This window comes from Sceloporus occidentalis, unplaced genomic scaffold, assembly GCF_023333645.1.
Source record: "Sceloporus occidentalis isolate IW3139 unplaced genomic scaffold, rSceOcc1.0.p SCAF_45, whole genome shotgun sequence".
NCBI lineage: Eukaryota > Metazoa > Chordata > Lepidosauria > Squamata > Phrynosomatidae > Sceloporus > Sceloporus occidentalis.
In genome coordinates, this window is record NW_028317025.1 from 5,277,528 (window position 1) to 5,300,368 (window position 22,841).

Sequence of the window (22,841 nt, forward strand, 5' to 3'; positions counted from 1 at the left end):
ATAAGGGCATGTCAGCATGAATGTTTATGTATAAGGGCATGTCAGCATGAATGTCTACGTATAAGTGCACGTCAGCATGAATGTCTATGTATACTTGCATGTGAGTATGGGATGGGGTGTTGGACTCCTTCTTGATCCCTATTAAACCTTTCATTGTTTTCCACTAATTCTCTTTCTCTCACTACTAATTCATGCTCTCATTTTATACAATAACCCAGCATCACATCAAACAAATGTACTTTAATTTCAATACTCAAGACCTTGCTAATCACTTTAAAAATAGATGGCATTAGGAAAAACATATTTCCTCATGCCGCCACTTACACAATACTGCAACACAAAAAATGAAACCAGGAAAATACATTTCTTCAAAATATAATAAGAGCCTTACCTTATTATGCCAAAGCAACAAATGATTCCAGTACATATAATGCCAAAAAATATTCCCATAATCAGAGGCCACAGCATATCATTGTTTAGAGCTGCAAGAAAAGGCTAAATGTTTACACAAATCAAGTTGCTTTATGTTAAATGCATTATTTATTATTATTATTATTATCTTTTATTTAAATAGAGCCAACAGTTTACGCAGTGCTTAATACAATACATAAATTCAAGGGGTATGACAAGACAAGAATTGACAGACTAAGATAAACCGATACATTAGGTGGAGAGATCCCTGCTCGCAAGCTTACAATCTTGAGGTAATGGGGTGACAAACATAAGGCACAGAGAAAGGTAGTGTGGTGGTTGTATCGATGACAAGGAAGTTCTAGCAGCTAAGATGGTATGCTTCTCTGGAGAAGTGGGTTTTTGAGATGTTTCTTGAATGTTGGGAGGGAGGGTGAAAGCTGAAGGTTCCTTGGGAGTAGAGATATGGGGCAGCCCAAGTTCCCTACCAAAAAAAAAATTCCCACTTCCCCACAAATGAACTGGAAAAAAGGGCATCACTGAGGGAACACTGAAGAAGGAGGCAGAGAGACACCTAGTGTGCCATGTGATTAGCAAATCACACCAATCTCTGTGATAAACCAAACACAGTGATTGCCTTACGTAGGTGGTTGCTAATTGGTGGATAATGGTGCGCACATAAAGTGATGGCATAGACTGTCATGAAGGTTTTAAGGAGCCTGACACTCTGACTAATTAAAGTCTATGGAGGAAAGGATTTAATTGTACAAGCAGGATTTTATTATCATTGTCCAAAACAATTTGAACAGGGAAAGTAATCCAACATATCTGCAGTTAAAAGAAAGAAATAATTTTTCCATGAGATTTCCCATTTCAAATCTAGACTTTTGCACAGGTTATATGAAATGGCAGAAAATACCGGTACTAAACATAATGTGTTCAGATGCATCTCCTCACATCCATAGGCGTTTATGGTTTTGTGGAAATTACAGGGTGCAACTTGCTATATGCATATATATATATTTAACGTAGCCATTTGGCTACTAATCCTTGCCAAAGTTAGTGTAGTAATATTTTTTTTTCCACCAACACTTCCATGTTTAGGATTTTCTGATTAGATTTTTTTTTTTAACGCATTTGTTGAGTCCTGGCAGAGACCGACAGAAAGGGTAGTGGTACATAGAGTCTCTCCTCATCTCTTTTCTAAAGCAGACTGCACTTTTTCTGTGGCTTTTTATTGGCAGCATTAGTTGGGGTTGAACAAGGAAAATGTCTACCAATATTTCTTTATTTTTTTTACTTTTAGCTTTTGTTTATTTGCAGGAAGAGGAGGCTGCTCAAAATGAATGTCCACCAAAACTTTAGCTGGAACTTTAACAAAGGGCTTCCTGTGCTATTTTTTTGTATAGTATGTACATTTAACATGGTAAAGATTTTATAGCTTGTCTTGGTTTTGCTGAGCACATGGTATGGCTGTAAACATTGATCAACTTGATACACCTTTCCCATGTTTTTTTATAATTGATTATGTATTGTGGTACATCTCTTCTCTGACACATACTGGCACCACGCTTTCATTGTGTATGGTGGAAGAAACGTACACATCCTTCTGACTGGTGTGCCCAAGGGACAGCATTGATAAAGCTTTTGTTTAGGGAACACCAGTTGGTAGGGGAAACCTCTTAATTGTTTTTTATTGGGCCACAGGCTGGAGCATCAAATACAAATCTAAATAGTTCCCGGCCTGAGGTGGTGGGCTTTTGAAACTCTGACAGAACAGAGAAGGGAATTCCAGAGAAAGGGGGCACAGCACGTGTGAAAACCTGGATACAGGAGTGGGAAGAGGTAATGATGGTAGAAGAGATGAAGGTCATGAGAGGAACTAAGAGGGTGGTTAAGGGTGTATTTGAATAGAAGGGTAGAAATATAAGAGTTGTTAAGGCCTCTGTAGGTCAGGGACAGGAATTTGAATTTGAAGGTTCTGGAAAGCCAATGAAGTCACTGGCAAAGTGGAGCGGCAGATTAGGAACCGTGACAGAGAAAGATTACTCTAGATGCAGTGTTGAGGATGGATTGGAGCGGTGAAAGGAGGGAGAGGGGGAGACCAGTTAGTAGGGACTTGCAATAATCCTAGTGGGATATCACAATAAATGGATTAGCATTTTGGAATGGGCGGATTTGGGAGATTTTATTTTTAGGTGAAGGCAGGATTTGGTGAGGGACTGGATGTGAGGGATGAAGGAGATGGCAAGTGTGACACCAAGGCAGTGAACTTGGTCTGTCGGTTGGATAGTGGGATTGTCAACAGTGATAGAAATGTCAGGGATTGTGGACCCATGATGCAATTCCCGAAAGGCAGTAGTTGAGACGAGTTAGAAGAGAGGATGAAAGTTCGGGAGAGGAGCAATAGAATAGGGTGGCATCCGCATATAAGTGGTATTAGAAACCAAAGGAAGATATGAGTTTTGTTCTGTTACCTAAACTATAGTTATAGATCAGAGATTATGGCACAATCAGCCACACCTCCTGCAAATTAAAAAATCACCCACATTTTCTAAACACATATATATATATATATTTACAAATGGGCTGAAGAGTGCCTGTGGATTAAAACTCCCATAACCCCCAGCTGTGCTGAGGATGAAGGTGATGAGAGTTGGTGGTCCAGGTCAGACAGTGCCTTTGTAAAGACCATCGGACAGGCCTGTGGGCCATTAGGCTAGCCCATTCCTGTTGACCAGTTTTATTTATTTAAACTGTGTTTGTGTAGTTTTTGGCTCCAAACATACTTAAATCCTTTCCTGTAAATGCATATGGATTATATTGTGCAGGTAGGCATACATACATAAAATATTTAGCTTGTTAACATCCTTGTGGAACAGATGTAAACTCTTACTATGGTATTGAGTTTTGCATACTGTAGATAAAATATATCTATCTATAAGTAAACACTTAATACAAAAAATCATCACATTATACATTTATGTCAAATGTTGCTGATTACCTGCTGTGAGTGTGATGATAGACATTTGGCTACTTCCACTGTCCTCCCCAAAGACAGTGATCCCCTTAACTTTCAGAGTATAGTGGCTTCCTGAAGTCAGGTTCTGCACAAGGTATTGGTTTTCAGAAGTATTTCTATTATATTCTGTTTAAAGGAAAAATGTATTGAATAAAACATTAGTAAGTGTTATTGGGGTATGAGTGTTCTCAAAGTGATAGAACACTACACGGCACAATTCAGACTACATCTAAAAAAGAGCCATTATTCAAAATTAAAGGAAGAAATGCTTGCTGTGCTGTTCGAATTATAGTCTAAAGCATTCAGTCAGACAAGCAAGGGTTGATGGGAAAAGAAGAAAATCACTTCCTTATCAAATAAAATTATACATTAAAAGGTTTTCCATGCGTCTTTGACATTCTGGGGTTCTCTGGTCACTGGAGGGCTAGCAACATACACTCCAACCAGGTGGCCCGGTAATGTAAGAAATAGATATTTTCCAAACAAAATGCCCAGGGAACACTATACAGTGCAGCCCAACACATATTTATCTACTTTTGTATGTAAATTAATAATATGATTTGCTTGTTAGGAGAATTTGGACAAAACCATAATTAGTCAAAGGCACTAAGGTATTCTAAGGTAGTAAGTTGTAAAAGTATATCAACTAACCTATTGTGACATTGTTCTCAGTGTCTGTGATAATGATGACCCAAGTCTCCATTAGTTCTTGACATTCACGAAGATCAAATCCTTCCCATTTCATTAAAACAGAGTGGGCTGTGAGGTTCATTACTGTAAGGTTTCCTGGCCCTATAGTTTGTGAAGCTAAAAGAAAATCGGCATCATTGTATTTTCAATTTTAATGCTAAAGGGAATCACTGGGAATGAATCCACAAGAACAAATATTATTAAATGTATTTGTATATTAGGTATATTATATACATGTGAACTTGCAAGTGAAACGCAACCAATTCATAGTAAGGGTTTGCAACGAATTGAAATGACTAAATACTTAAATAAACATCTGGTTTATAGTATCAGATGTTAACATGTAACACTATAGTGCCACTCTGGGGAGCAGGTCCCTCCATACTTTCTATCTCTACTTAAATACATTTTTATATATGTATTCATATATGTAAACATAAGCAACATTCCCTGAGTACAGGCAAAGGGTCAAAACCCATTGTTATGTATATTAGTAAAACATATGGGTACTTTTAATAACATTTTATTTATTATTTAATTTTTCAGGAGGAAATTTCTAAACAATTGTTCTGGAACTCTGCCACTGTTAAGTGTAACCGTTATTATTATATTTTCCAGTGATTCTGGGTCCTGCTGACAGGGAAGAGTCCAGGCCATCATTTAGCAGCCTTATCTCCCATTTTAGCAGCCTTATCTTCATATGACAATGCAAAAACCTTCAAACATACTATGATGTTCTAAAGTTATTTGGGCCATTTTTATAGATGCAATAGTAAATCCTGATGCACATGTGACTTAATGCCCAAACCCTTCCCATGATTAGTTATTGAATTAAATCAAATTTTACATTAATACAAAAATTTCAGGTACATTAAAGGGATACTTACGTTTGAAGTAGTATGTTGTTCCAATGGTACACTGCGTAGAGCCAATTTTATGTCCCATGATTTGGTAACATTGCATTGGTTGAAAATCTGTAATGGAGATGAACAGATAGTACAAATGTGATGTTATTTATTTTTTGCTTATTAAATTTAAATCTATGTGCAGAGACTGAAAAAGTTTAAGTATTACAATAGCCATAAATCAGAATTTCCTTTTATTTATTTTTTTGACCCAATGTTTTGGGTCAACGTATATTGTCATATCCCAGTGACATTACTAAACCAAAACCAAGCTACCAGTAGCGTTTAGAGTTAGATTTACTATTCCCTCCTTGAATGCATAGGCATAAATCAAATTCAAAAGGTTTATTTGTTCTATACTCAGGGTTTGCGGATAATTTAGTAAATTGAATAGTAATAAACTGGTCTGTGGGATAGCTGTTATAGTTTTTTTTGTCTGTTGCCACAACTGCAACTGAAAGTACATAAACTTTATGGACAAAAGTATTGACATTGGCCATTAAACCAACAGGCAATTTTATGACATTGCATCTAAATACATAATGTCTTAAAAAAAATTAACCGTTTTGCGTTTTACAGTTGATGCCTCTATATTTTTGTAAATGTCATGGAATCAGCACCCAGTCTCTAAAAAAAGATACACAATTCCCAAGGTGGACTGTTCATGTAATCTGTATTTCAGTGCCTTCATGCTGGCACTTCCACCTAATCTGCAATCTGGCCAAATCTGTCATGATAGCGCCATTGACATCAGGATCAGTTGGTGTCTCCTGTCACTAATTTTAGCTGCTACATCACAGTCCCATCAATTATTGAGTGTTGATATGCTTACAATGATGCATCATACTCTGACCATAAACTTTCTTTTTATATGATGAACGTTATTATTTTAGTTGCAACAACCCAAAACAAATTCAGTTAAATTAGCCTATATCTGTCAATGATATAACTCTATTTACCTGTGATTATAGTTGCTTCCTTGTCCTCATAGTCTCCTGATAAAGAGTTGGGAGACATCCCCTCCTTTGATGCTAACTTCCAGGCAATACAATATGTGGCTTTTCCCGTAATCTCCTTATTCCATGTCACTCGCAACTCACTACTTCCCAACAAATTTACACTTTCAAAAGGTTTTCCTAAATAGATAGAGCTTATTAGTGCATTCAATATTTTCGTACACAAAGTAGAAACTTGCTATAGGTTCTGTACCTATGAATAATGTTAAGCTAAAATCTGTGAGCATTTTGCGTGAGTACAAAGGATGTGCGTAATCATCTAGTTCCATGAATCACTTGTTGCTGTCATGAATTCTTAACACATGGTGGCCTCAGATGACAAAAAAATCCACCACATCTGTGACTGTGACCTGCTGTTTGAAAAATAAGACTGCTTTATAGTCTCACCGGTACACACTTCTGAATTTGCTGCAATGCTAAGATCTGGTAAAGATTGTGAGGAGTCTACTGGGTAATTCATAAAGTTTAGAGTTTTACAACAATAATTGTATTTTTGGACAATAATAGAGAATAGAGAAGGCCTCAAGTTGTATTTCTACTTCTTTTTAATGTTTTATTGTGTGACAATACTGCCTTAAGTAAAACATTTTATCAGCACAGTCCATTTGTTGTATAAAAGCAGTACTAGCACTCACCTGTCACATCCTCTTTAATCACGGAGGACCAGGGAAGGGCCTTTTCGGCTGAATTAAATGCCACCATTGTCAGTTGATAGGGTGCTCCAGATATATTAGTAATGAGATGATCATCTCTTATGTTAAAATGCGTCTTTACTCCTGGGCATGAAAGAAATTCTAGGCTTATGTTATACTCCACATATCCTTGTTCTTCTGTAGCCTTCTGTAGGTAAAGAATGTACGCTATGTAAAGTGGGTAAGCACATTATACTTTCCAAATAAGGTGACCCTGAGAATTTTACAATACTAGTTGCCCATTGTGAAGATTCTACATAGTGACCCACCACATATGTAACCCAAATGGCTCTAATACTGGCCCTCATGGAACCTGCACCAATTTGCATTCAAGCATGGAGATTAACTATAGCATACTGGGAGCAAAAGTACCAGTTGGGAGACTCTGATCACAGCAGTGTAAAATAGGAATGAGTTAGTTTCAGACTGTGACCCTGAAAATCTGCCCATTCACCCTGAGATGGGGGCAAAAACACTGAGACTCCGAGCCCAGGTATGCACATAGTCCCAGGTATGCATATTGTCTCTAGAAACATCATGCTGTCTCTGCGGTAAATCCAAAGATTGATTAACCTTCAACTGTAATTTAGGACTACCACAGCAAAAGTAATGGACAAATCACTTATAAGGTTCAAGAGAGGGCATGAACACTTTTTTTAATCCACATTATGTTGATATATCTTCATCAGGGCAATGAATGGCTAATCCTAAACACTATAATAGAAACTATATGCAGCTCTACCTTAAAAGCGTTCTGCTTTCTATTTGGTTTATTAACATTATTAATTATTAACATATTAACATTAACCAACAAACTAGGGACTCTAACTCGACTGGCTTGGCTCTATGGTACCCACTAGTTCAGTTTCCAACTTATGATATCTTATATACCGGTGATTACACCCAGACAGGCTGGTCTTTTGTGCCTTGTGCTTGCACTTTCATATGCAAGCTTTCTTTATTGATGTGTTTAGTGATGTGAGTGCTTTCATTTTGATCTTATTTACAAGTGTTTCCTGTTTTACTTAATGAACCTTGAGCAGACTCTTTATGTACTGAGACTTTGCTCATCTATGTTTTAGTAAAATGACCTTGGACAAGACATTACAACTGTTATGACTGCTAATACCTCTTTGTGTAGAAGCACAAAGGCAGGGTCTGGGGGGATCCTGACAATGCACTAGGGCTTGAGCCTGATCTGTTGTCATCAAGCAGAAGAATAGTTGAGTAACATTTTGACACTAGGTAATGGAGAATTATCAATGCTATATTTTTGCTGGAAACAATAGTATTACCGTATTTCCCCAAGTATAAGACGCACCTTAATTTTGGGGCCCGAAATAAAAAAAAAAAAAATATTACATAAAGTTATTGTACTGGCTGCCTGGGCATGATATGTGTGTGATTGATGTTAGCTGCTAGCGATTGTTAGCAATTACATTCCTATCATGCTCAGACAGCCAGTAAATGCACATCAATTTCAGCCTCCCTGTGCCCCCTACAAACGGATCCATGCTATCGCTCACTTACACACACACACATATATTCATTCATTTACTCTCCCACCCTTACCTGAACTGCAGATCTTCTGGTGCTGCTTGCAGACTTCCGTGGGGGCCACTGTTTCCCTCTGCGTTGCTTGAACAGGAACTGAGCGGAGTCATGTGATGTGCTATACATTCACGTGACTCTACTGGGTTCCTGTGTCGCCGCGACGGATCAAGAGATGCTGCTGAACAACACAGAGGTAAGCAGCATGTCCCCTTTCTGGTAAAAAAAATTTAAATCTACCACCACTGTATAAGGCGCATCCGCATCTAATACATGGGGAAATACAGTATATCTATCACATGTATTCTTGTGCTAAACATGTAAATTTACCTGCCATCTTAAACTGAGCTCCCTCTTTCCTGGAGTTAATTTTCCAATTGAATAGTTTATCTTTGGGCTATGACCGATATCTTTAAAAAAAAAAAAAAAGAGAGAGAGGTTAGTTCCTATTCAGAAATCCCACCATATTGTAAATTATTTGAAAGTTTTCTCCAGGATCATTCTTTACACAAGCCAAGGACGATAAACTAATGTTGTGGAACATTGTTACACCCCTGAACTACTCATGTGAATATCATGGCCACCTGAGAAAGGGAACACGTTACATTCCATTCAGAGCCAGTACAAAGTCATACTCTCCTTCATCACTAAGTATGATAGGAATTAGCCACCCCCATCAATGAAGTTTAAGGAGGTGGGGGATTCTAAAAGCGGGAAATTCCCACTTGGGGAACATACGGTACTTTCCTATTAATAACTGTAAAAAACAAGACTTAATTTCTACATTCTGAAATTCAATATATACAATAGCATTTAGAGTTTTACCTGCTGGTACAAATACAGAGTCACTCCAATCACTCCATATTCCTTCTCTGTATCTGTGTCGAATACGAATTTGGTGTGCCAAGTGCTTATCTAGGAAGAGAATGCAAACTTCTAGGGAAACACAAAACAAATTATTCAGTTGATACCCTAGTCATGTACAGTTTACCCATTTAAATTCATTAAAGAACGTTTCAATAGTACGATACAGTGTTTCAAATGTTTAAAAACTTAATCTTGTGTTGCTGTAAGGCATGTGTGTTTTGTTGTACCTGTGTATTGTCTACATAGGCAGATTCACATGTACTGTATTGGCTCGATTGTAGGCTGCGCCCTTAAAGTTTAGGGCTATTTTAAAGAAAAAAAATGTTTTAAAGAACAAATAAACATTAGTGGAATGGTAAAACAGGAATATATGTATTGTAACATTTTTGGTATCTATTATGCAGTTATTCAGCATATGTTATATATAAACAGAAATTTGGAAAACCAATAACCATTTTAAGTTCCCTCCTTAATTCATAATGTGCCTTACTTATTGATATTCTCTTCTGCTCCCCTGATATGCCACCCAAAAAACTAGTACAGACACAAAATAGCTACAGCAATCACAGTCCCATCATGCCTAGGTTCCAGCACTTACACATCCAACCAGTAAATGCTGGAACCTAGGCATGATGGGACTGTGATTGCTGTTAGCAATCACACTCCTATCATGCCAAGTCAGCCAGTACATGCTGGTACAGGGTGGCTGTAAGTGATATGCAGACCCCATACTGCTGGCAGCATCAATACACAAGGGGGGCAGCTAGCTATGTTTCAGCATGTACTGGCTGACTTGGCATGATAGGAGTGTGATTGCTAACAGCAGTCCCATCATGCCTAGGTTCCAGCACTTACACATCCAACCAGTAAATGCTGTAACCTAGGCATGATGGGACCGCGTAAGATCGGTTGCCCTGGCCCTGGGGGGGATTTCTTAATTATCGGTCCCCCCCGCATGAGTTACTGGGGGGGATGTATCCCCCCGTCCCCCCCGGTTCCTACGCCCATGCATGGTATGGGTCATAAGATAGCCCTTAAGGTAAATCTGTGTTCTTCCTTGATGTTGGCTCCCCTTTCACTCAAAGCAGTATATGTAGAAGACAGGAAAAGCGGAAGATAAGTATAAAAAAATCTTTAAAAATATCTTTAAAAATAAAATCACATTTCTTGTCTTACATTGCAGTTTCCACTTCTATTCAGCATGACTGTATAATCTATCCATATAACAGAGTAATGGTAAACACAAGTCTCCAGTGGCTTTGTGTACTTATAAGTAAATATTAATTTACATCTAAACTTTTTTTCATATTTAATAAAAACTATGATTGAGAAAAATGCAGACAGTGGAGGTTGTCTGCGTGCATCTTGCAGACATTCACTGGTGGCCAAAGAGGAGGATCCAGCTCTCCAGCAGCGCTTAGTCTTACAGTCAGACCTCTATTTGAATAAAAGACAAGGGATATTAAAAAACCTTGTCTTATAATCGAGCAAATACGGTATATATATATATATACACACACATATATATATCCTTTGGATCTTTTGGAGACCTAGCAACACCCCTGTCCCAAACCAAACATGTAGATCTCTCTGCCAATATGCAATACAGACTGTCCTCTGTCTGATGTGTCATCACACGCCCTCAAACAGGGTGCACACTGCACCACATTTCACATTGATTAGTGCTAATCAAACATTACCAACACTATTTGTTTCTAATAACAGGACCCCCCCCTTCTCTGGCATTGAAAGGGTTACAATTTTAGCATTAGCTACCAAGATTCTTTATTTAGAATCCAGGTCCTCCGCAGCGCAGCCGATGAACGCAAATTCCGCTACTGCCTGGCGCTTCCGCTAGGGCTTTTATGACTGAGCGCTAGCGTGACATGACCTTCCGGTGCTCCATCATAGAAGCCCCAGCGGAAGTGCTGACAGCAGCGGAGGTTTTCTACACCCATCGGCAGACGTTCACCAGCTGCCAGAGAGGAGGTCCCCCTGCAGCGCTGCCAGAGTGGCATATCTAGGGGGCATAGTGGCATATAGTGGGTATAAGGCATATTTGGGGGTGCAGAGTGGCATATAGGGGGTATAAGGCATATCTAGGGAGCATAAAGCAGGGGTGCAGAGTGGCATATCTACAAGTAAGGTGCATTATGAATTAACTTATGCTAACTGCATAATAGGTACCACAAATGTTAAAATGCATGTATTCCTGTTCATTAGATAAAATACTGTTTTACCATTCCACTAATGTGTATTTTTTTCTTTAAAAAAAATCTTTCTTTAAAATAGCACCAAACTATAAGGGTGCGGCTTGTAATCGGGCCAATACGTTATATATATATATATAAAACACTTTCAAAAAGATGGTCAGCACTCCAGGTCTTTAAATAGACAATTTCATTTTATTCAAAGTCAAGTCGACGTTTCAGTCATTACTGACTTTCATCAGGACATCATGGAATGGTGTGCAATGGACTCTGTGAGTAAATATATATATATATATAATTCTTTTTTTAGAATAATTGTACCCGTGTCTAGGCTCATTTGGTTGCTGCCCCCTGTACCTGTACAAATATTCAAATCATTTTCAGCTGTAACACATCTTGATAAAGTTGTCTTATCTAGGTCACATAGTGCCTAAAAAATAAAGAATACATTTGGTTTTGATGAGAAGCACAGTGACAAATATTTCAACATACAGGAAAGACGAGTATGAATATCTATACATAGAATAATGCAATACAACTTTTTTTTACATTTTAAAGCTTTTTAAAAAAAGTATTTTCATTTGACTCTTCCATGCTATTGCTTTGATTGCTCTGATCAGTGCATTGTAGTGCTCAGATTTTTTTTCTCTTTTTTTTTGTGTGGATATCTTGTTATTGTTATTTTATTAGGTGAGCAATTGGTTAGGATGAGTGGGTTGGTGTTAGGTTGGTGGTTATGAATATAATTGTGTATATTTAAAAAATTGTATTATTTTGCTTATTTTTTCTAATTTCTCTTTTTCTTATTATTTTTATTATACGTATACTGTGAATAATTTTTGGCATCCAGTTCAGACACCACATTCAAAAATATACGGTTTGACAGGATAAAACCAACAACTTTAAAGATATCCTAAATATGATATGGGTGCAATATAAACAGATGCCAGAAAAACTGAAAAGGGCACTTTCCGATTGTGGCCTTTTAAGTATGTGTGTGAAAAAATACCAAAAATTACTACCACAAAGGGTGGTGGCACAATAAGTGCATGGAAAATGTTAACACCACCACCACTGGAAATACCCTGGGGTGTCTAGTTTTCAAAACTGTATGGTCAAAGATGTCTAAAAAAAGATATGGGTGCAAGATGACCAGATACATAAATTCCAAGTTGAAAAATTTAAATGCCATGTCCCAAATTTGGCCTTTTTACCACTAAACAACCCAACAAACCTATGCATGGGTGGTATAAAAAATTGGGGTATATTATTGCAGCATCATACAGCAGACTGACAAAATGAATGGGAAAACATTTTATTTTTGTATGTACCGATATTTTTAAAACTAAAATGCCGTTATATATGTATTTGGGATCCAAAGAAACCTCTAACTGTCCTTTAAAAACTACATAACTTATATGGGCACGTGAAATGACAGAGAATAAAATTACATTTAAACAACCACATATCAAAAATGGAAAAATCTCTCTGTTCATTGACCCAGGAAAATCCCTGGTCCTAAGGGGTTAATATATATATATATATATATATATATATATATATATATATGCCTTCTCCTGATCTTTGCTTATCATTTTCAGATTTTAGTGGGCCAAGAGTTTTATTTTTTATTTGTTGTCATTAAAGTATTTAAAAAAGTGCTTTGTTTTGCTGTAATTGGCTTTCCTTTTCTGATTATCTACTTTAGCCATTCTTTCTGCTCTTTTGCAATTTTGTTAACATTTTTGTATTGTATAAATCATGCTGCTAATCACTTTCAAACTCACGGGTTGCAATTCAACTCCTTCACTAAATCAAACTAATCAGACAGGTCTTTGAATCGAGCCTATGCCCATTAAGGGTATTTTTTTTTACGCGTTTGTTATCTTGTTTTCAAGCATAATTTCCTTCTATATCATTTAGTTTAACCACACAAATTAACTGCTGGGTTTTTAGAAGTAGAACTTTTTCTTCCTAGAAAGCTCAGATGTGTAAATAAATGATAATTTAGTATAAAAATATATAAAAGAAAAATCTAACAGAAAAAATCTATTATATATATATATATATATATATATATATATATATATACACACACACACACACTGATCAGCTATAAGATTATGACCACCTATCAACGGGTGGGATATATTAGCCAGCAAGTGAACATTTCATCCTCAAAGTTGATATGTTAGAAACAGGAAAAATTGGCAAGTGTAAGATCTGAGCAACTTTGAAAAGGGCCAAATTGTGATAACTGGGTTAGAGCATCTCAAAAGTGGTCCAAGGAAGGAAAAAATGGCGAATCGACAACAGAGTCATGGGCAGCCAAGGCTCATTGATACACGTGGGAGGCTAAGGCTGGCCATGTGGGAACATTCAGTCAAATTGCTGAAAAAGTTAATGTTGGTTCTGATAGAACACACAGTGACCAATCAGCTAAACAGTAAAAATAAAAAGTTGTACTCCCCCTCGCTATCTTTGCCTCACTTCCTCTCAATTATGTGAGACAGCTATCACATTGGCAACATGCATGTGATTGGCATCTTAAGCAATGTATGTAAGTGCTGCTGCTGGCGTGTCTTGGTTGCAGTTGTCCTGCCTATCAGTGATAACAGCAGAGTACGTAATATTTCATCCTTGGGTTTAAGTCCTGGTTTTGTGGGCACATAATATTACATCCTCTGACCTTAAGGGATTCACCACATAAATCCTGATAAATATTCTTACGTAATATCACATCTTAAGTGCTGGTTTTCTGGGGAAGTAATATTACATGATGATTTATGTGTTGACTGGATTCTTAGTGTGTTTGGTAATGGGCCTTTAGGGAATATATGTATCAATTAACAGCTTCTCCTCAACATAACAGACCCAAGTATTTGCTTTGCTATTTTGAAACATACCTCTCTCCATGCTGAATACCCCATTTTCTTATACTTTGTCTTATACTGAATATTTTTTAGGAAAGGTTGAGACAAAGCAAGGTGATCCACTATGTTCCATGTAATAGTCACAGAGCCATTCTCTTTAGTAAGCTGAACATTATTTGTTTCCGGAGGATCCAGCTTCACTGAAACAGATAAGAAAAAAACCCTACATAGAAGCAGCATAGCCCAGTCCTCATAAGATATGCAGAAATACTGATGCATTGGAACTTCCCAGGGTAGTCTACCTTAAGCTCCCCCTCCACTGAGTGAGTGGCCTTGTATGGATGAAGAGCCAAAGTTAGCCATGCAATGGCAAATAGACTAATGCTGAAAGCATTAAATCCGTTGGAAGAGGGAGAGGAATCATGTGGAGAGTGGGCATGACTAAAGACCGGTTTCCTGCCCTAGAAAAAAAGGAGAGTGCCTGGAGACCTGAAGGGTTCAAACAGCCATACTACACCTCACTCCTTCACATTTATCACACATCACAACTCGCCCTCCACACACCTGTCAATCACACCCTATTCCCATCTCACATCACTCCCTCCCACTTCCCACCTGACTTCCTTATCTTACCCAGAGACCTTTTTTTACAGCTGATTGCACAGTATATAAACAGCTGTAATATTACCACTAAGGGGGTCTGAAGAAATACACCAAGCTGCCACTAACTGTAGTGTGATGTGGTAAAATGCAGGCCATATTGCTAACAGCACTGTGTGTTTGTAAATTCAATTCTCTTAACCCACACAGTGCATACACATTACCTGTTTGAAGTTCTGGAGAAGCCTAGTTGCTTCACATGCTCTGTACTCATGCTTGACTGACTAACAGATCAGCAAGGGCAGCTGCAAATAGAGACAACTAAACTGTCCCTATTAGAGAGAGGACACAGGATTGTGTTCCTAAATAATAACTCCTCCTGAGCTGGAGGACACAGGATTGTGTTCTTAAATCGCACGAAAGTTGGCAAGGGTGGCAACCCTAATAAAATAGTATATGGAGACATGTTAAAATCTGGTCAAAATAAATTGTTCTAGTTTGCATTTTAGGAGTAGCTGTGATCTGTGACAGCAAGAATGTATAATAATTTCAGGTTCTTTGTCTCCCATTTCATTCACAGCAGTGAAATTCAATGGCAGAGTTTGGCAGGACTTATCCCATGAATTATAACTATTATAATTAAAAAAAACCTACCTGCATTTTCCAGTATCACTGTGAAGTTTGTGGATTTGTAGACTTGTCCATTTTCGGTTGCTTCCACCCACAGGGAAATAGGTTCTTTCAAATAAATATCATCTTCTTTTATCATGTAATGGGTTGGTATCCCAACCATAAAGTCGTAACAAGTACTGATGCTTCGATGGTTGCTAAATGATAAACCATAGACTTATTATTTTTTTAGCATGGAACTTACCCTTTCCATTACTGAAGGTATTTTGTACCTAAAAACCTGGAGCTTTTTTAAAATAAGCTTGTTCTACAATGATTCGCACCTTTTTTTTTTTCAAAGACACTGTTTTCTTTTGATATCACTTTTAAATATATAGTCCAACCATGAACATGAATAATATGTTAAAATGATTTTTTAAAAAGTGTATAAATGTTACTATAACAATGGTCAGTAAAGTCGTTGGGCTGACCAAAACATATTAATTTGTAAATACATGCATATATACATATATGCATAGAATTCCCAAAATCTTACTGAAAATTATAGGGCAAATACACAATATACCCTCATTGGCCACATCATTAGGTACACCTGTTCAATTGATTGTTAACACAAATAGCTAATCAGCCAATCACATGGCAGCAACTCAATGCATTTAGGCATGTAGACGTGGTCAAGACAACTTGCTGAAGTTAAAACTGAGCATCAGAATGGCATGGTTGTCAGTGCCAGACAGTCTAGTATTTCAGAAACTGCTGATCTACTGGGATTCTCACGCACAACCATCTCTAGGGTTTACAGAGATGGTCAGTTGTGTGGACAAAAATGCCTTGTTGATATCAGGAGTCAGAGGAGAATGGGCAGACTGGTTCGAAATGACAGAAAACGCAACAGTAACTCAAATAACCACTCGTTACAACAAAGGTATGCAGAATACCATCTCTGAACGCACAACACCTCGAACCTTGAAGCAGATGGGCTACAACAGCAGAAGATCACACCAGGAAACTGAGGCTACAATTCGCACAGGCTCACCAAAATTGGACAATGGACGACTGGGAGAACGTTGCCCGGTCTGATGAGTCTCAACTCCAGCTGCGATATTCAGATGGCAGGGTCAGATTTTGGCATAAACAACATGAAAGCATGGATCAATCCTGCCTTCTATCAACAGTTCAGGTTGCTGGTGGTGGTGTAATGGTGTGGGGGACATTTTCTTGGCATACTTTGGGCCCCTTAGTACCAATTGAGCATTGTTTAAACGCAACAGCCTACCTAAGTATTGTTGCTGACCATGACCACAGTGTACCCATCTTCTGATGGCTACTTCCAGCAGGATAATGCACCATGTCACAAAGCTCACATCATCTCCAACTGGTTTATTGAATATGATAATGAGTTCACTATACTCCAATGGCTTCCACAGTAACCATATCTCAATCTAAAGGAGGTGGTGGAACAGGAGATTTGCATCATGGATGTGCAGCAGACAAAACTGCAGCAACTGCTTGATGCCATCATGTCCATAATCTCTGAGGAATGTTTCAAGCACTTTGTAAAAAAAAAAAAAGTATGCCATGAAGAATGAAAGCAGTTCTGAAGGCAAAATGGTGTCAAACCAAGGTATACCCAATAAAGTGGCCAGTGAGTGTAGACAACAGTATCAGGACATCTGACCATTACATTCATACGTGGGTACACTCTGAATTTGACCCAGAGGACTCTGGGAGAGGTGCTGCTTCTCGGGTTCTCCAGGTCAACACCCGAATCCTCCAGGCCGCGGAAGCGCGGTCTTCCCCCAGGAGAAATGCTTCCACTCTTCTGGGAAGAATTTCCGCAAAATTTCAGAGTGCTTATGTGGCACTTTTTGCCTATTGATTCAGTAGAGAATTTGTGAGGCCAGTCACTGATGTTGCAAATAAACAGACAAAGGCTAAGCACTTCAAGTTGTTACACTATTCTTTAACACTATTCTTTATCAGTACAACATGATTAGAGATGACCTAACCTTCCCCCTGTAACTAACGCACAGACTAACACACATACATACTTACATACTAACGCACACATTTGCTCTAACACCCATGCACGAACACTATACACTTGCACACACACACAACCAGTATAATCACAAACAGCATTCATCTTGTCTTTGCTGGAGTTATCTCCTTTTGCAGCAGATCCCTGTGCCTTTCCTCCTATGCACGTCTCAATACACAGGCAGAGAGGGTGAGAGACTGAGCACCCAGAACCGATGTTTGAACCGGCAGGATGATCCCCACTTACAGGAACCATCATTAAACTGCCAGCAGAACCCTACGTTTCTTCCCGTCGGTGCCAGTAAAATTCGGTGACCCACTCTGGTCATGCCATCCTTACCCTAACTTTGGATGGTCTAGGGCTTTCTTGATTTAGGGTTTATTCAGAAAATAACATCAATTAGAATATGACCACTTTCATATTTTCATGCCAAAACTGATGTTTGCATATCAAAGGAACTTTGGTAAATATAAACCAATGAAAACCTTAGATATTTTTTAAATAAACTACTTCCCCCATAGAAATCAGACCATAAATTATTCCATGGCATATCCTTAAAACCCTCTCTGCTAGCTGCTAATTGCCTGTTTTAACTTAATGTTTGTTGTGTTAAGACAACAAAAATGACATCTATTCATTAACACACACGTAATTTTTCATTTTATATTTTGTGCTATGTTAAAGTATACCAATTTAGTTCACAGGCACGATACAGTACCAGGAAGTATGTTTTCTTTGAATAAAACAAATAATATGTAATATGTGTGTGTGCGCGCGCGAGTACTGGGGCTGGCATCAACACAAGGCAAATCCAGTCAAGTGATCAAGTAGCCCAAAACACATCTAGTAGATGCTCAATCAGCATTTACAATAGGAAGGAACAAGCATAGATCCATAAGTGTACTGACATCATTTTAATATCTACCATACTGGAGGTATCAGGTAGTGTAGTGCAGAAACTTTATTGGGATAGGGTGTATTGGAGAAGCTATATCAACTATAGTTAATATTACCGTATTTGCTCGATTATAAGATGACATTGATTATAAGACGACCCCCCAAAATCTGAATATTAATTTAGGAAAAAAGAAATAGCCTGAATATAAGACAACCCTATAGGAAAAAAGTTTTACCAGTAAATTTTAATTCATGTAAACTATTTTTTTTTTTATAAAAGCTATGATTGAGAAAAATATTTTGTTTTCATTTTCTTTTATTTTCCAACCTGCCCCCCCGTTATGGACATTCACCCCCAGGCTTGCCACTCTGCCCCAGTAATGCCTTATACCCCCTATATGCAACTGTGCCCCATGATATGCATTTTAACCCTCTAAATGCCACTGTGCCCCATTATATGCATTTTAACCCTCTATATGCCACTGTGCCCCATGATATGCCTTTTGACCCCCTATGTGCCACTCTGCCTCCAGAAATGCCTTATACCTATATATGCCACTGTGGCATTTAGGGGGTTAAAATGCATATTATGGGGAAGAGTGGCATATAGGGAGGTATAAGGCATTTCAGGAGGCAGAGTGGCGTATAGAGGGTTAAAAGGCATTTCTGGAGGCAGAGTGGTATTAAGGGGGTTAAAAGGCATTTCATAGAGCACTCTGCCTACAGAAATGCCTTATGCCCCCCATTTAACACTCCCCCCAAAATTACCGGTGCTTCTGACTCCCGGTGTGTTGTCCGGGCAGCGGTAGGCGGCTGTCAGAGAGAATTCCCCGTGCCGGTGCGGGGAAATCTGATTTCTGACAGCCGGGGAAGGTCTGCGCGATGGACGCAGACAACCCCCGCTGCAAACCGCACCTCCTTCCTGCTGCAGCGGAAGTTGTCTAAATCGCGTAGACATCTACACACTGCCCTGGCTACACACCGGGGACTCAGAAGCACCGGTAAGTGGGCCGGGGGAGGGGGGTTTTAGACAGGAGGATCCAGGTCCCCTGCAGCGCTGCTGGGGATCTGGATCTTAGTCTCATAGTCAGACCTATTTGAGGTCTGATTATAAGACGACCCCGATTATAAGACAAGGGGTATTTTTCAGAGCATTTCCTCTGGAAAAAAAACTCATCTTATAATCGAGCAAATACGGTATTGACTGCGACTGCACCGCAATAGATGTTTTTTTTGTGTAATAGATTTATTTAAGGGCTGTCTTCTCAAATTAAAATTTAATTTATGAGCCAATTCTTTACATATTTTCCTATTTCCTATTAAGTCAGGAAAACCTTTTATATTTGGACAATACATCAGTAAATATTTGTGACAATGCAAGGTGTGGACAGTCCACTTGATCAGTGTGTTTTAGTTACTCAACTACTTTCCCCAGGGATGCAGCAAGGATTCTTGCCACCTTCGTGTTTGGCTCCACCCCTCTTATTTGTGTCCTGTCTCGTTAGCAGGGTGATGCAAGCAGATCATACACATGACAGGCCTCCCTGCATTGACAGCACCCTTTGTCTTTTCCTTTATTGTGCTATCCCCATGTAGTTCAGGTATAGATTAAGGTTATAGATTAAATAAAACCACAACAGAAAATATGACTCATGGGACTTGCCCAGCACCTAAATTACACACTTATGACTTGCCACAGCACCCAGATTGCACATATAGGATTTACAAAGCACCCAGATTACATCAATAGGATTTGCCGCAGCACCAAGATTACACAAATAGGACTCGCCTCAGCACCCAGACTGCATCAACAGTGACTCCTCTCAGAGTCTGAAGTCTACTCTCAATCAGGTCTCCTCTGGATCTGGCTCACATGCACTCCTTATTCATTCTATACCCTTTAGGCTCAAAACAGGAACAGTAATGGATGGACATCCTGACTTGCCTTTGCAGCCACACACACTGCCTGCCTTAAGACATACTTGCCCTAACATACAAACACTTTCAAAACACAAACTTCCTCTCTCCCTTTGTCATAATTTACCCAATCTCCTTGTTTATCGCCTCTCTGCCCATCTCTCCCCTTTCTTTTTATTTCTCCCCTTCCCTTTACCTCTTCCCACCCATATCTCCACTCCTTTCCCTTTATCTCTCCTTTCTATCTCTTCACTTTCTTTTTATGCCTCTTTGTTCTATTTATCTCCCCACGCTTTCTCTTTATAGCTCCTCTTTTTCTTTCTCCCCTGTCTCTTATTTCTCCTCATCTCTTTTTATCTTACCCTATTTTCTTTGTCTCCTGTCTATCTCCCCTCTTCTTTCCATTTATCTCTCCTCTGCTTTCTCTTTATCTCTTTTCTCCCTACCTCTCCATCTGTCATTGTCTCGCAACAAGGCCTTGCTTTTAATTGCTCCCTAGCGTTGCTGCTGGCGAATGATCATGGTGTGCCCAACCTTACTATCGATGTCATACAACGTCACTCTGCAGTGGTGCACGAATACTTGCTGGCATCGCAAGGTAGCAATAAAAAGCCTTGTGTTTCATTGCTTCCTTGTGATGCTGCCAGTGAGCTATGCTGAATGGTGGGAAATTACATCTCTCGAGTCTCAGCAGTGTGGTCCGACACACTGCCGGTTAGAGAGAAATCAACGATCTCCCCAACAGGCCCTGTTCCTCCGGAAGAGTAGGCACTCCCAAGCTATCTGCGCCCTAGGCCAGCACCTACCTTGCCTATACCAGAAAATACTGGTGGCAAATTAAGCAGTGCAGGGGACTGTTCATGCACGCAGTGTGTTTTAGTTCTTGAAATACTGTTCCTCAGTATGGTTTAAGGCTGTTGCACCACCAAATCGCAGGCGTGTTTGAAAAAGTTGGCAGATTACCCTTGGTTTTCCAGTTACTAGTAGGCTGAAACCTTCTTACATGGAGTCAGAAATACAACCAACTATATGCAAAAGAAGCACTACTAACGAACATCCTGGCTGCAGTAGTGAGGCACAGTATTAGTCACTACCAAGGACTGACAGAGGGTCATGCTCTGGTACCTTGGTTGGATCAAAGTCAGAGATTGCTTGTAAGCTAATTGCTTGTAAGCTATTCTATGGCCCCTGCCAGAAGAAAGTGAAAGGTCAGCCCTACCAGAAGAAGTAGGTCTTTCTCCACCTTGTGCACAAGTGGAAAAGGATATCCTCATTGACAATGCAGATGACATCTCCCAGTAATTTTTCTCTGTTAGATGTGTTGCTCCTTCCATTCTACAGAAGCAGCAGCATAGCTATGCCATTGGCTCCCCTACATGCACTGGCACCACTACCACAATCACGAATGCTCTCACAGGAAGCTTTGCTTCAGGCACAGGACACAGGCCGGTCTCCTTCCTCAAATTTATAGGTGTTGTTGTGGGACCTACATCCGTGAGAAAGCCACCCTGCACATGGTTGGTCGATGTGGAATTCTCCGTCTCCACTTCTAAGCCTACTGGGGACTATGGCTCTGCAAATCTCTCTCTGGTCTAGCACTATTGTCCGGTGACAATACCTCCCCCTCTGTAAGGCACGTACCGTCCAGTGTACGGTACACGCCGTCCGAGGTCCGGGACAAACCTCCCGGGGCAGACCGCATCTGCTTGCGGCAGGCTCCTGGTCCCGGTCACCAGCGCGGGCAGTGTGTTCTTCACATTGCCTGACCATTGCCTGTGACCCGACTACGCTATATTTGATTGCTGCCTGAACCTGATCTCTGCCTGTGACCCGACTACGCTATATTTGATTGCTGCCTGAACCTGATCTCTGCCTGTGACCTGACTACGCTATTGATTGCTGCCTGAACCTGATCCCTGCCTGTGACCTGACTACGTTATTTGTGTGCTGGCTCTACCTGATTTATTTATATCGTGCCCTATCTCCACTACTCTGGACTGTTTCACTTACCTCCGGTAGTCCTGCATTCTGGGCTCCTTCTACCCTGTTATTACAGACACCAGCAAGTGTCTGACATAATATCTGAGCCATACATGGAGTACATACACTCTCCTTCTCCTCCATCCATTGCAGAACTACTTGTTTGTGTCAACCCGCTCCTCCACATGGACAGTTGCTTTCTCTAGAGTCACAACCTGTGAATAAGATAACGCCGGGTATTCCACACTTTTGCCGATGTTTTTGAAAAGAAAGGTGCAGACAAGCTCCCGCCTCATCGCAGTTACGACTGTCCTATTGACTTGCTTCCTGGTGCACCTATTCCATATGGACGCATTTATCCTCTCTCGGGTCCTGAACTCAGAATTTTAAAAGACTATATTGATGATGCTCTTAATAAAGGGTTTATAAGACCTTCTACTTCTCCAGCCGGTGCAGGGATGTTCTTTGTGGGAAAAAAAGATGGGGGTCTGCGTCCTTGTATAGATTATCGCGCTCTTAATGACATTACAATAAAGAAC

The 22,841-nt window shown here is 39.5% G+C and overlaps 1 protein-coding gene across 1 annotated transcript; it reads right to left on the reverse strand.

Moving 5' to 3' along the window:
- Window positions 1-2,093: 2,093 nt before the first annotated feature.
- On the reverse strand, window positions 2,094-15,630 carry LOC149289515 (interleukin-12 receptor subunit beta-1-like). The gene is made up of 10 exons (XM_089490558.1): window positions 15,492-15,630; window positions 14,271-14,437; window positions 11,686-11,794; window positions 9,113-9,223; window positions 6,680-6,820; window positions 5,988-6,164; window positions 5,011-5,097; window positions 4,085-4,240; window positions 3,416-3,559; window positions 2,094-2,293 (listed from the first exon to the last, which is right to left on the reverse strand). Exons 1-10 carry the CDS (start codon window positions 15,628-15,630, stop codon window positions 2,094-2,096), a joined length of 1,431 nt encoding a protein of 476 aa, XP_089346684.1.
- Window positions 15,631-22,841: the final 7,211 nt, after the last annotated feature.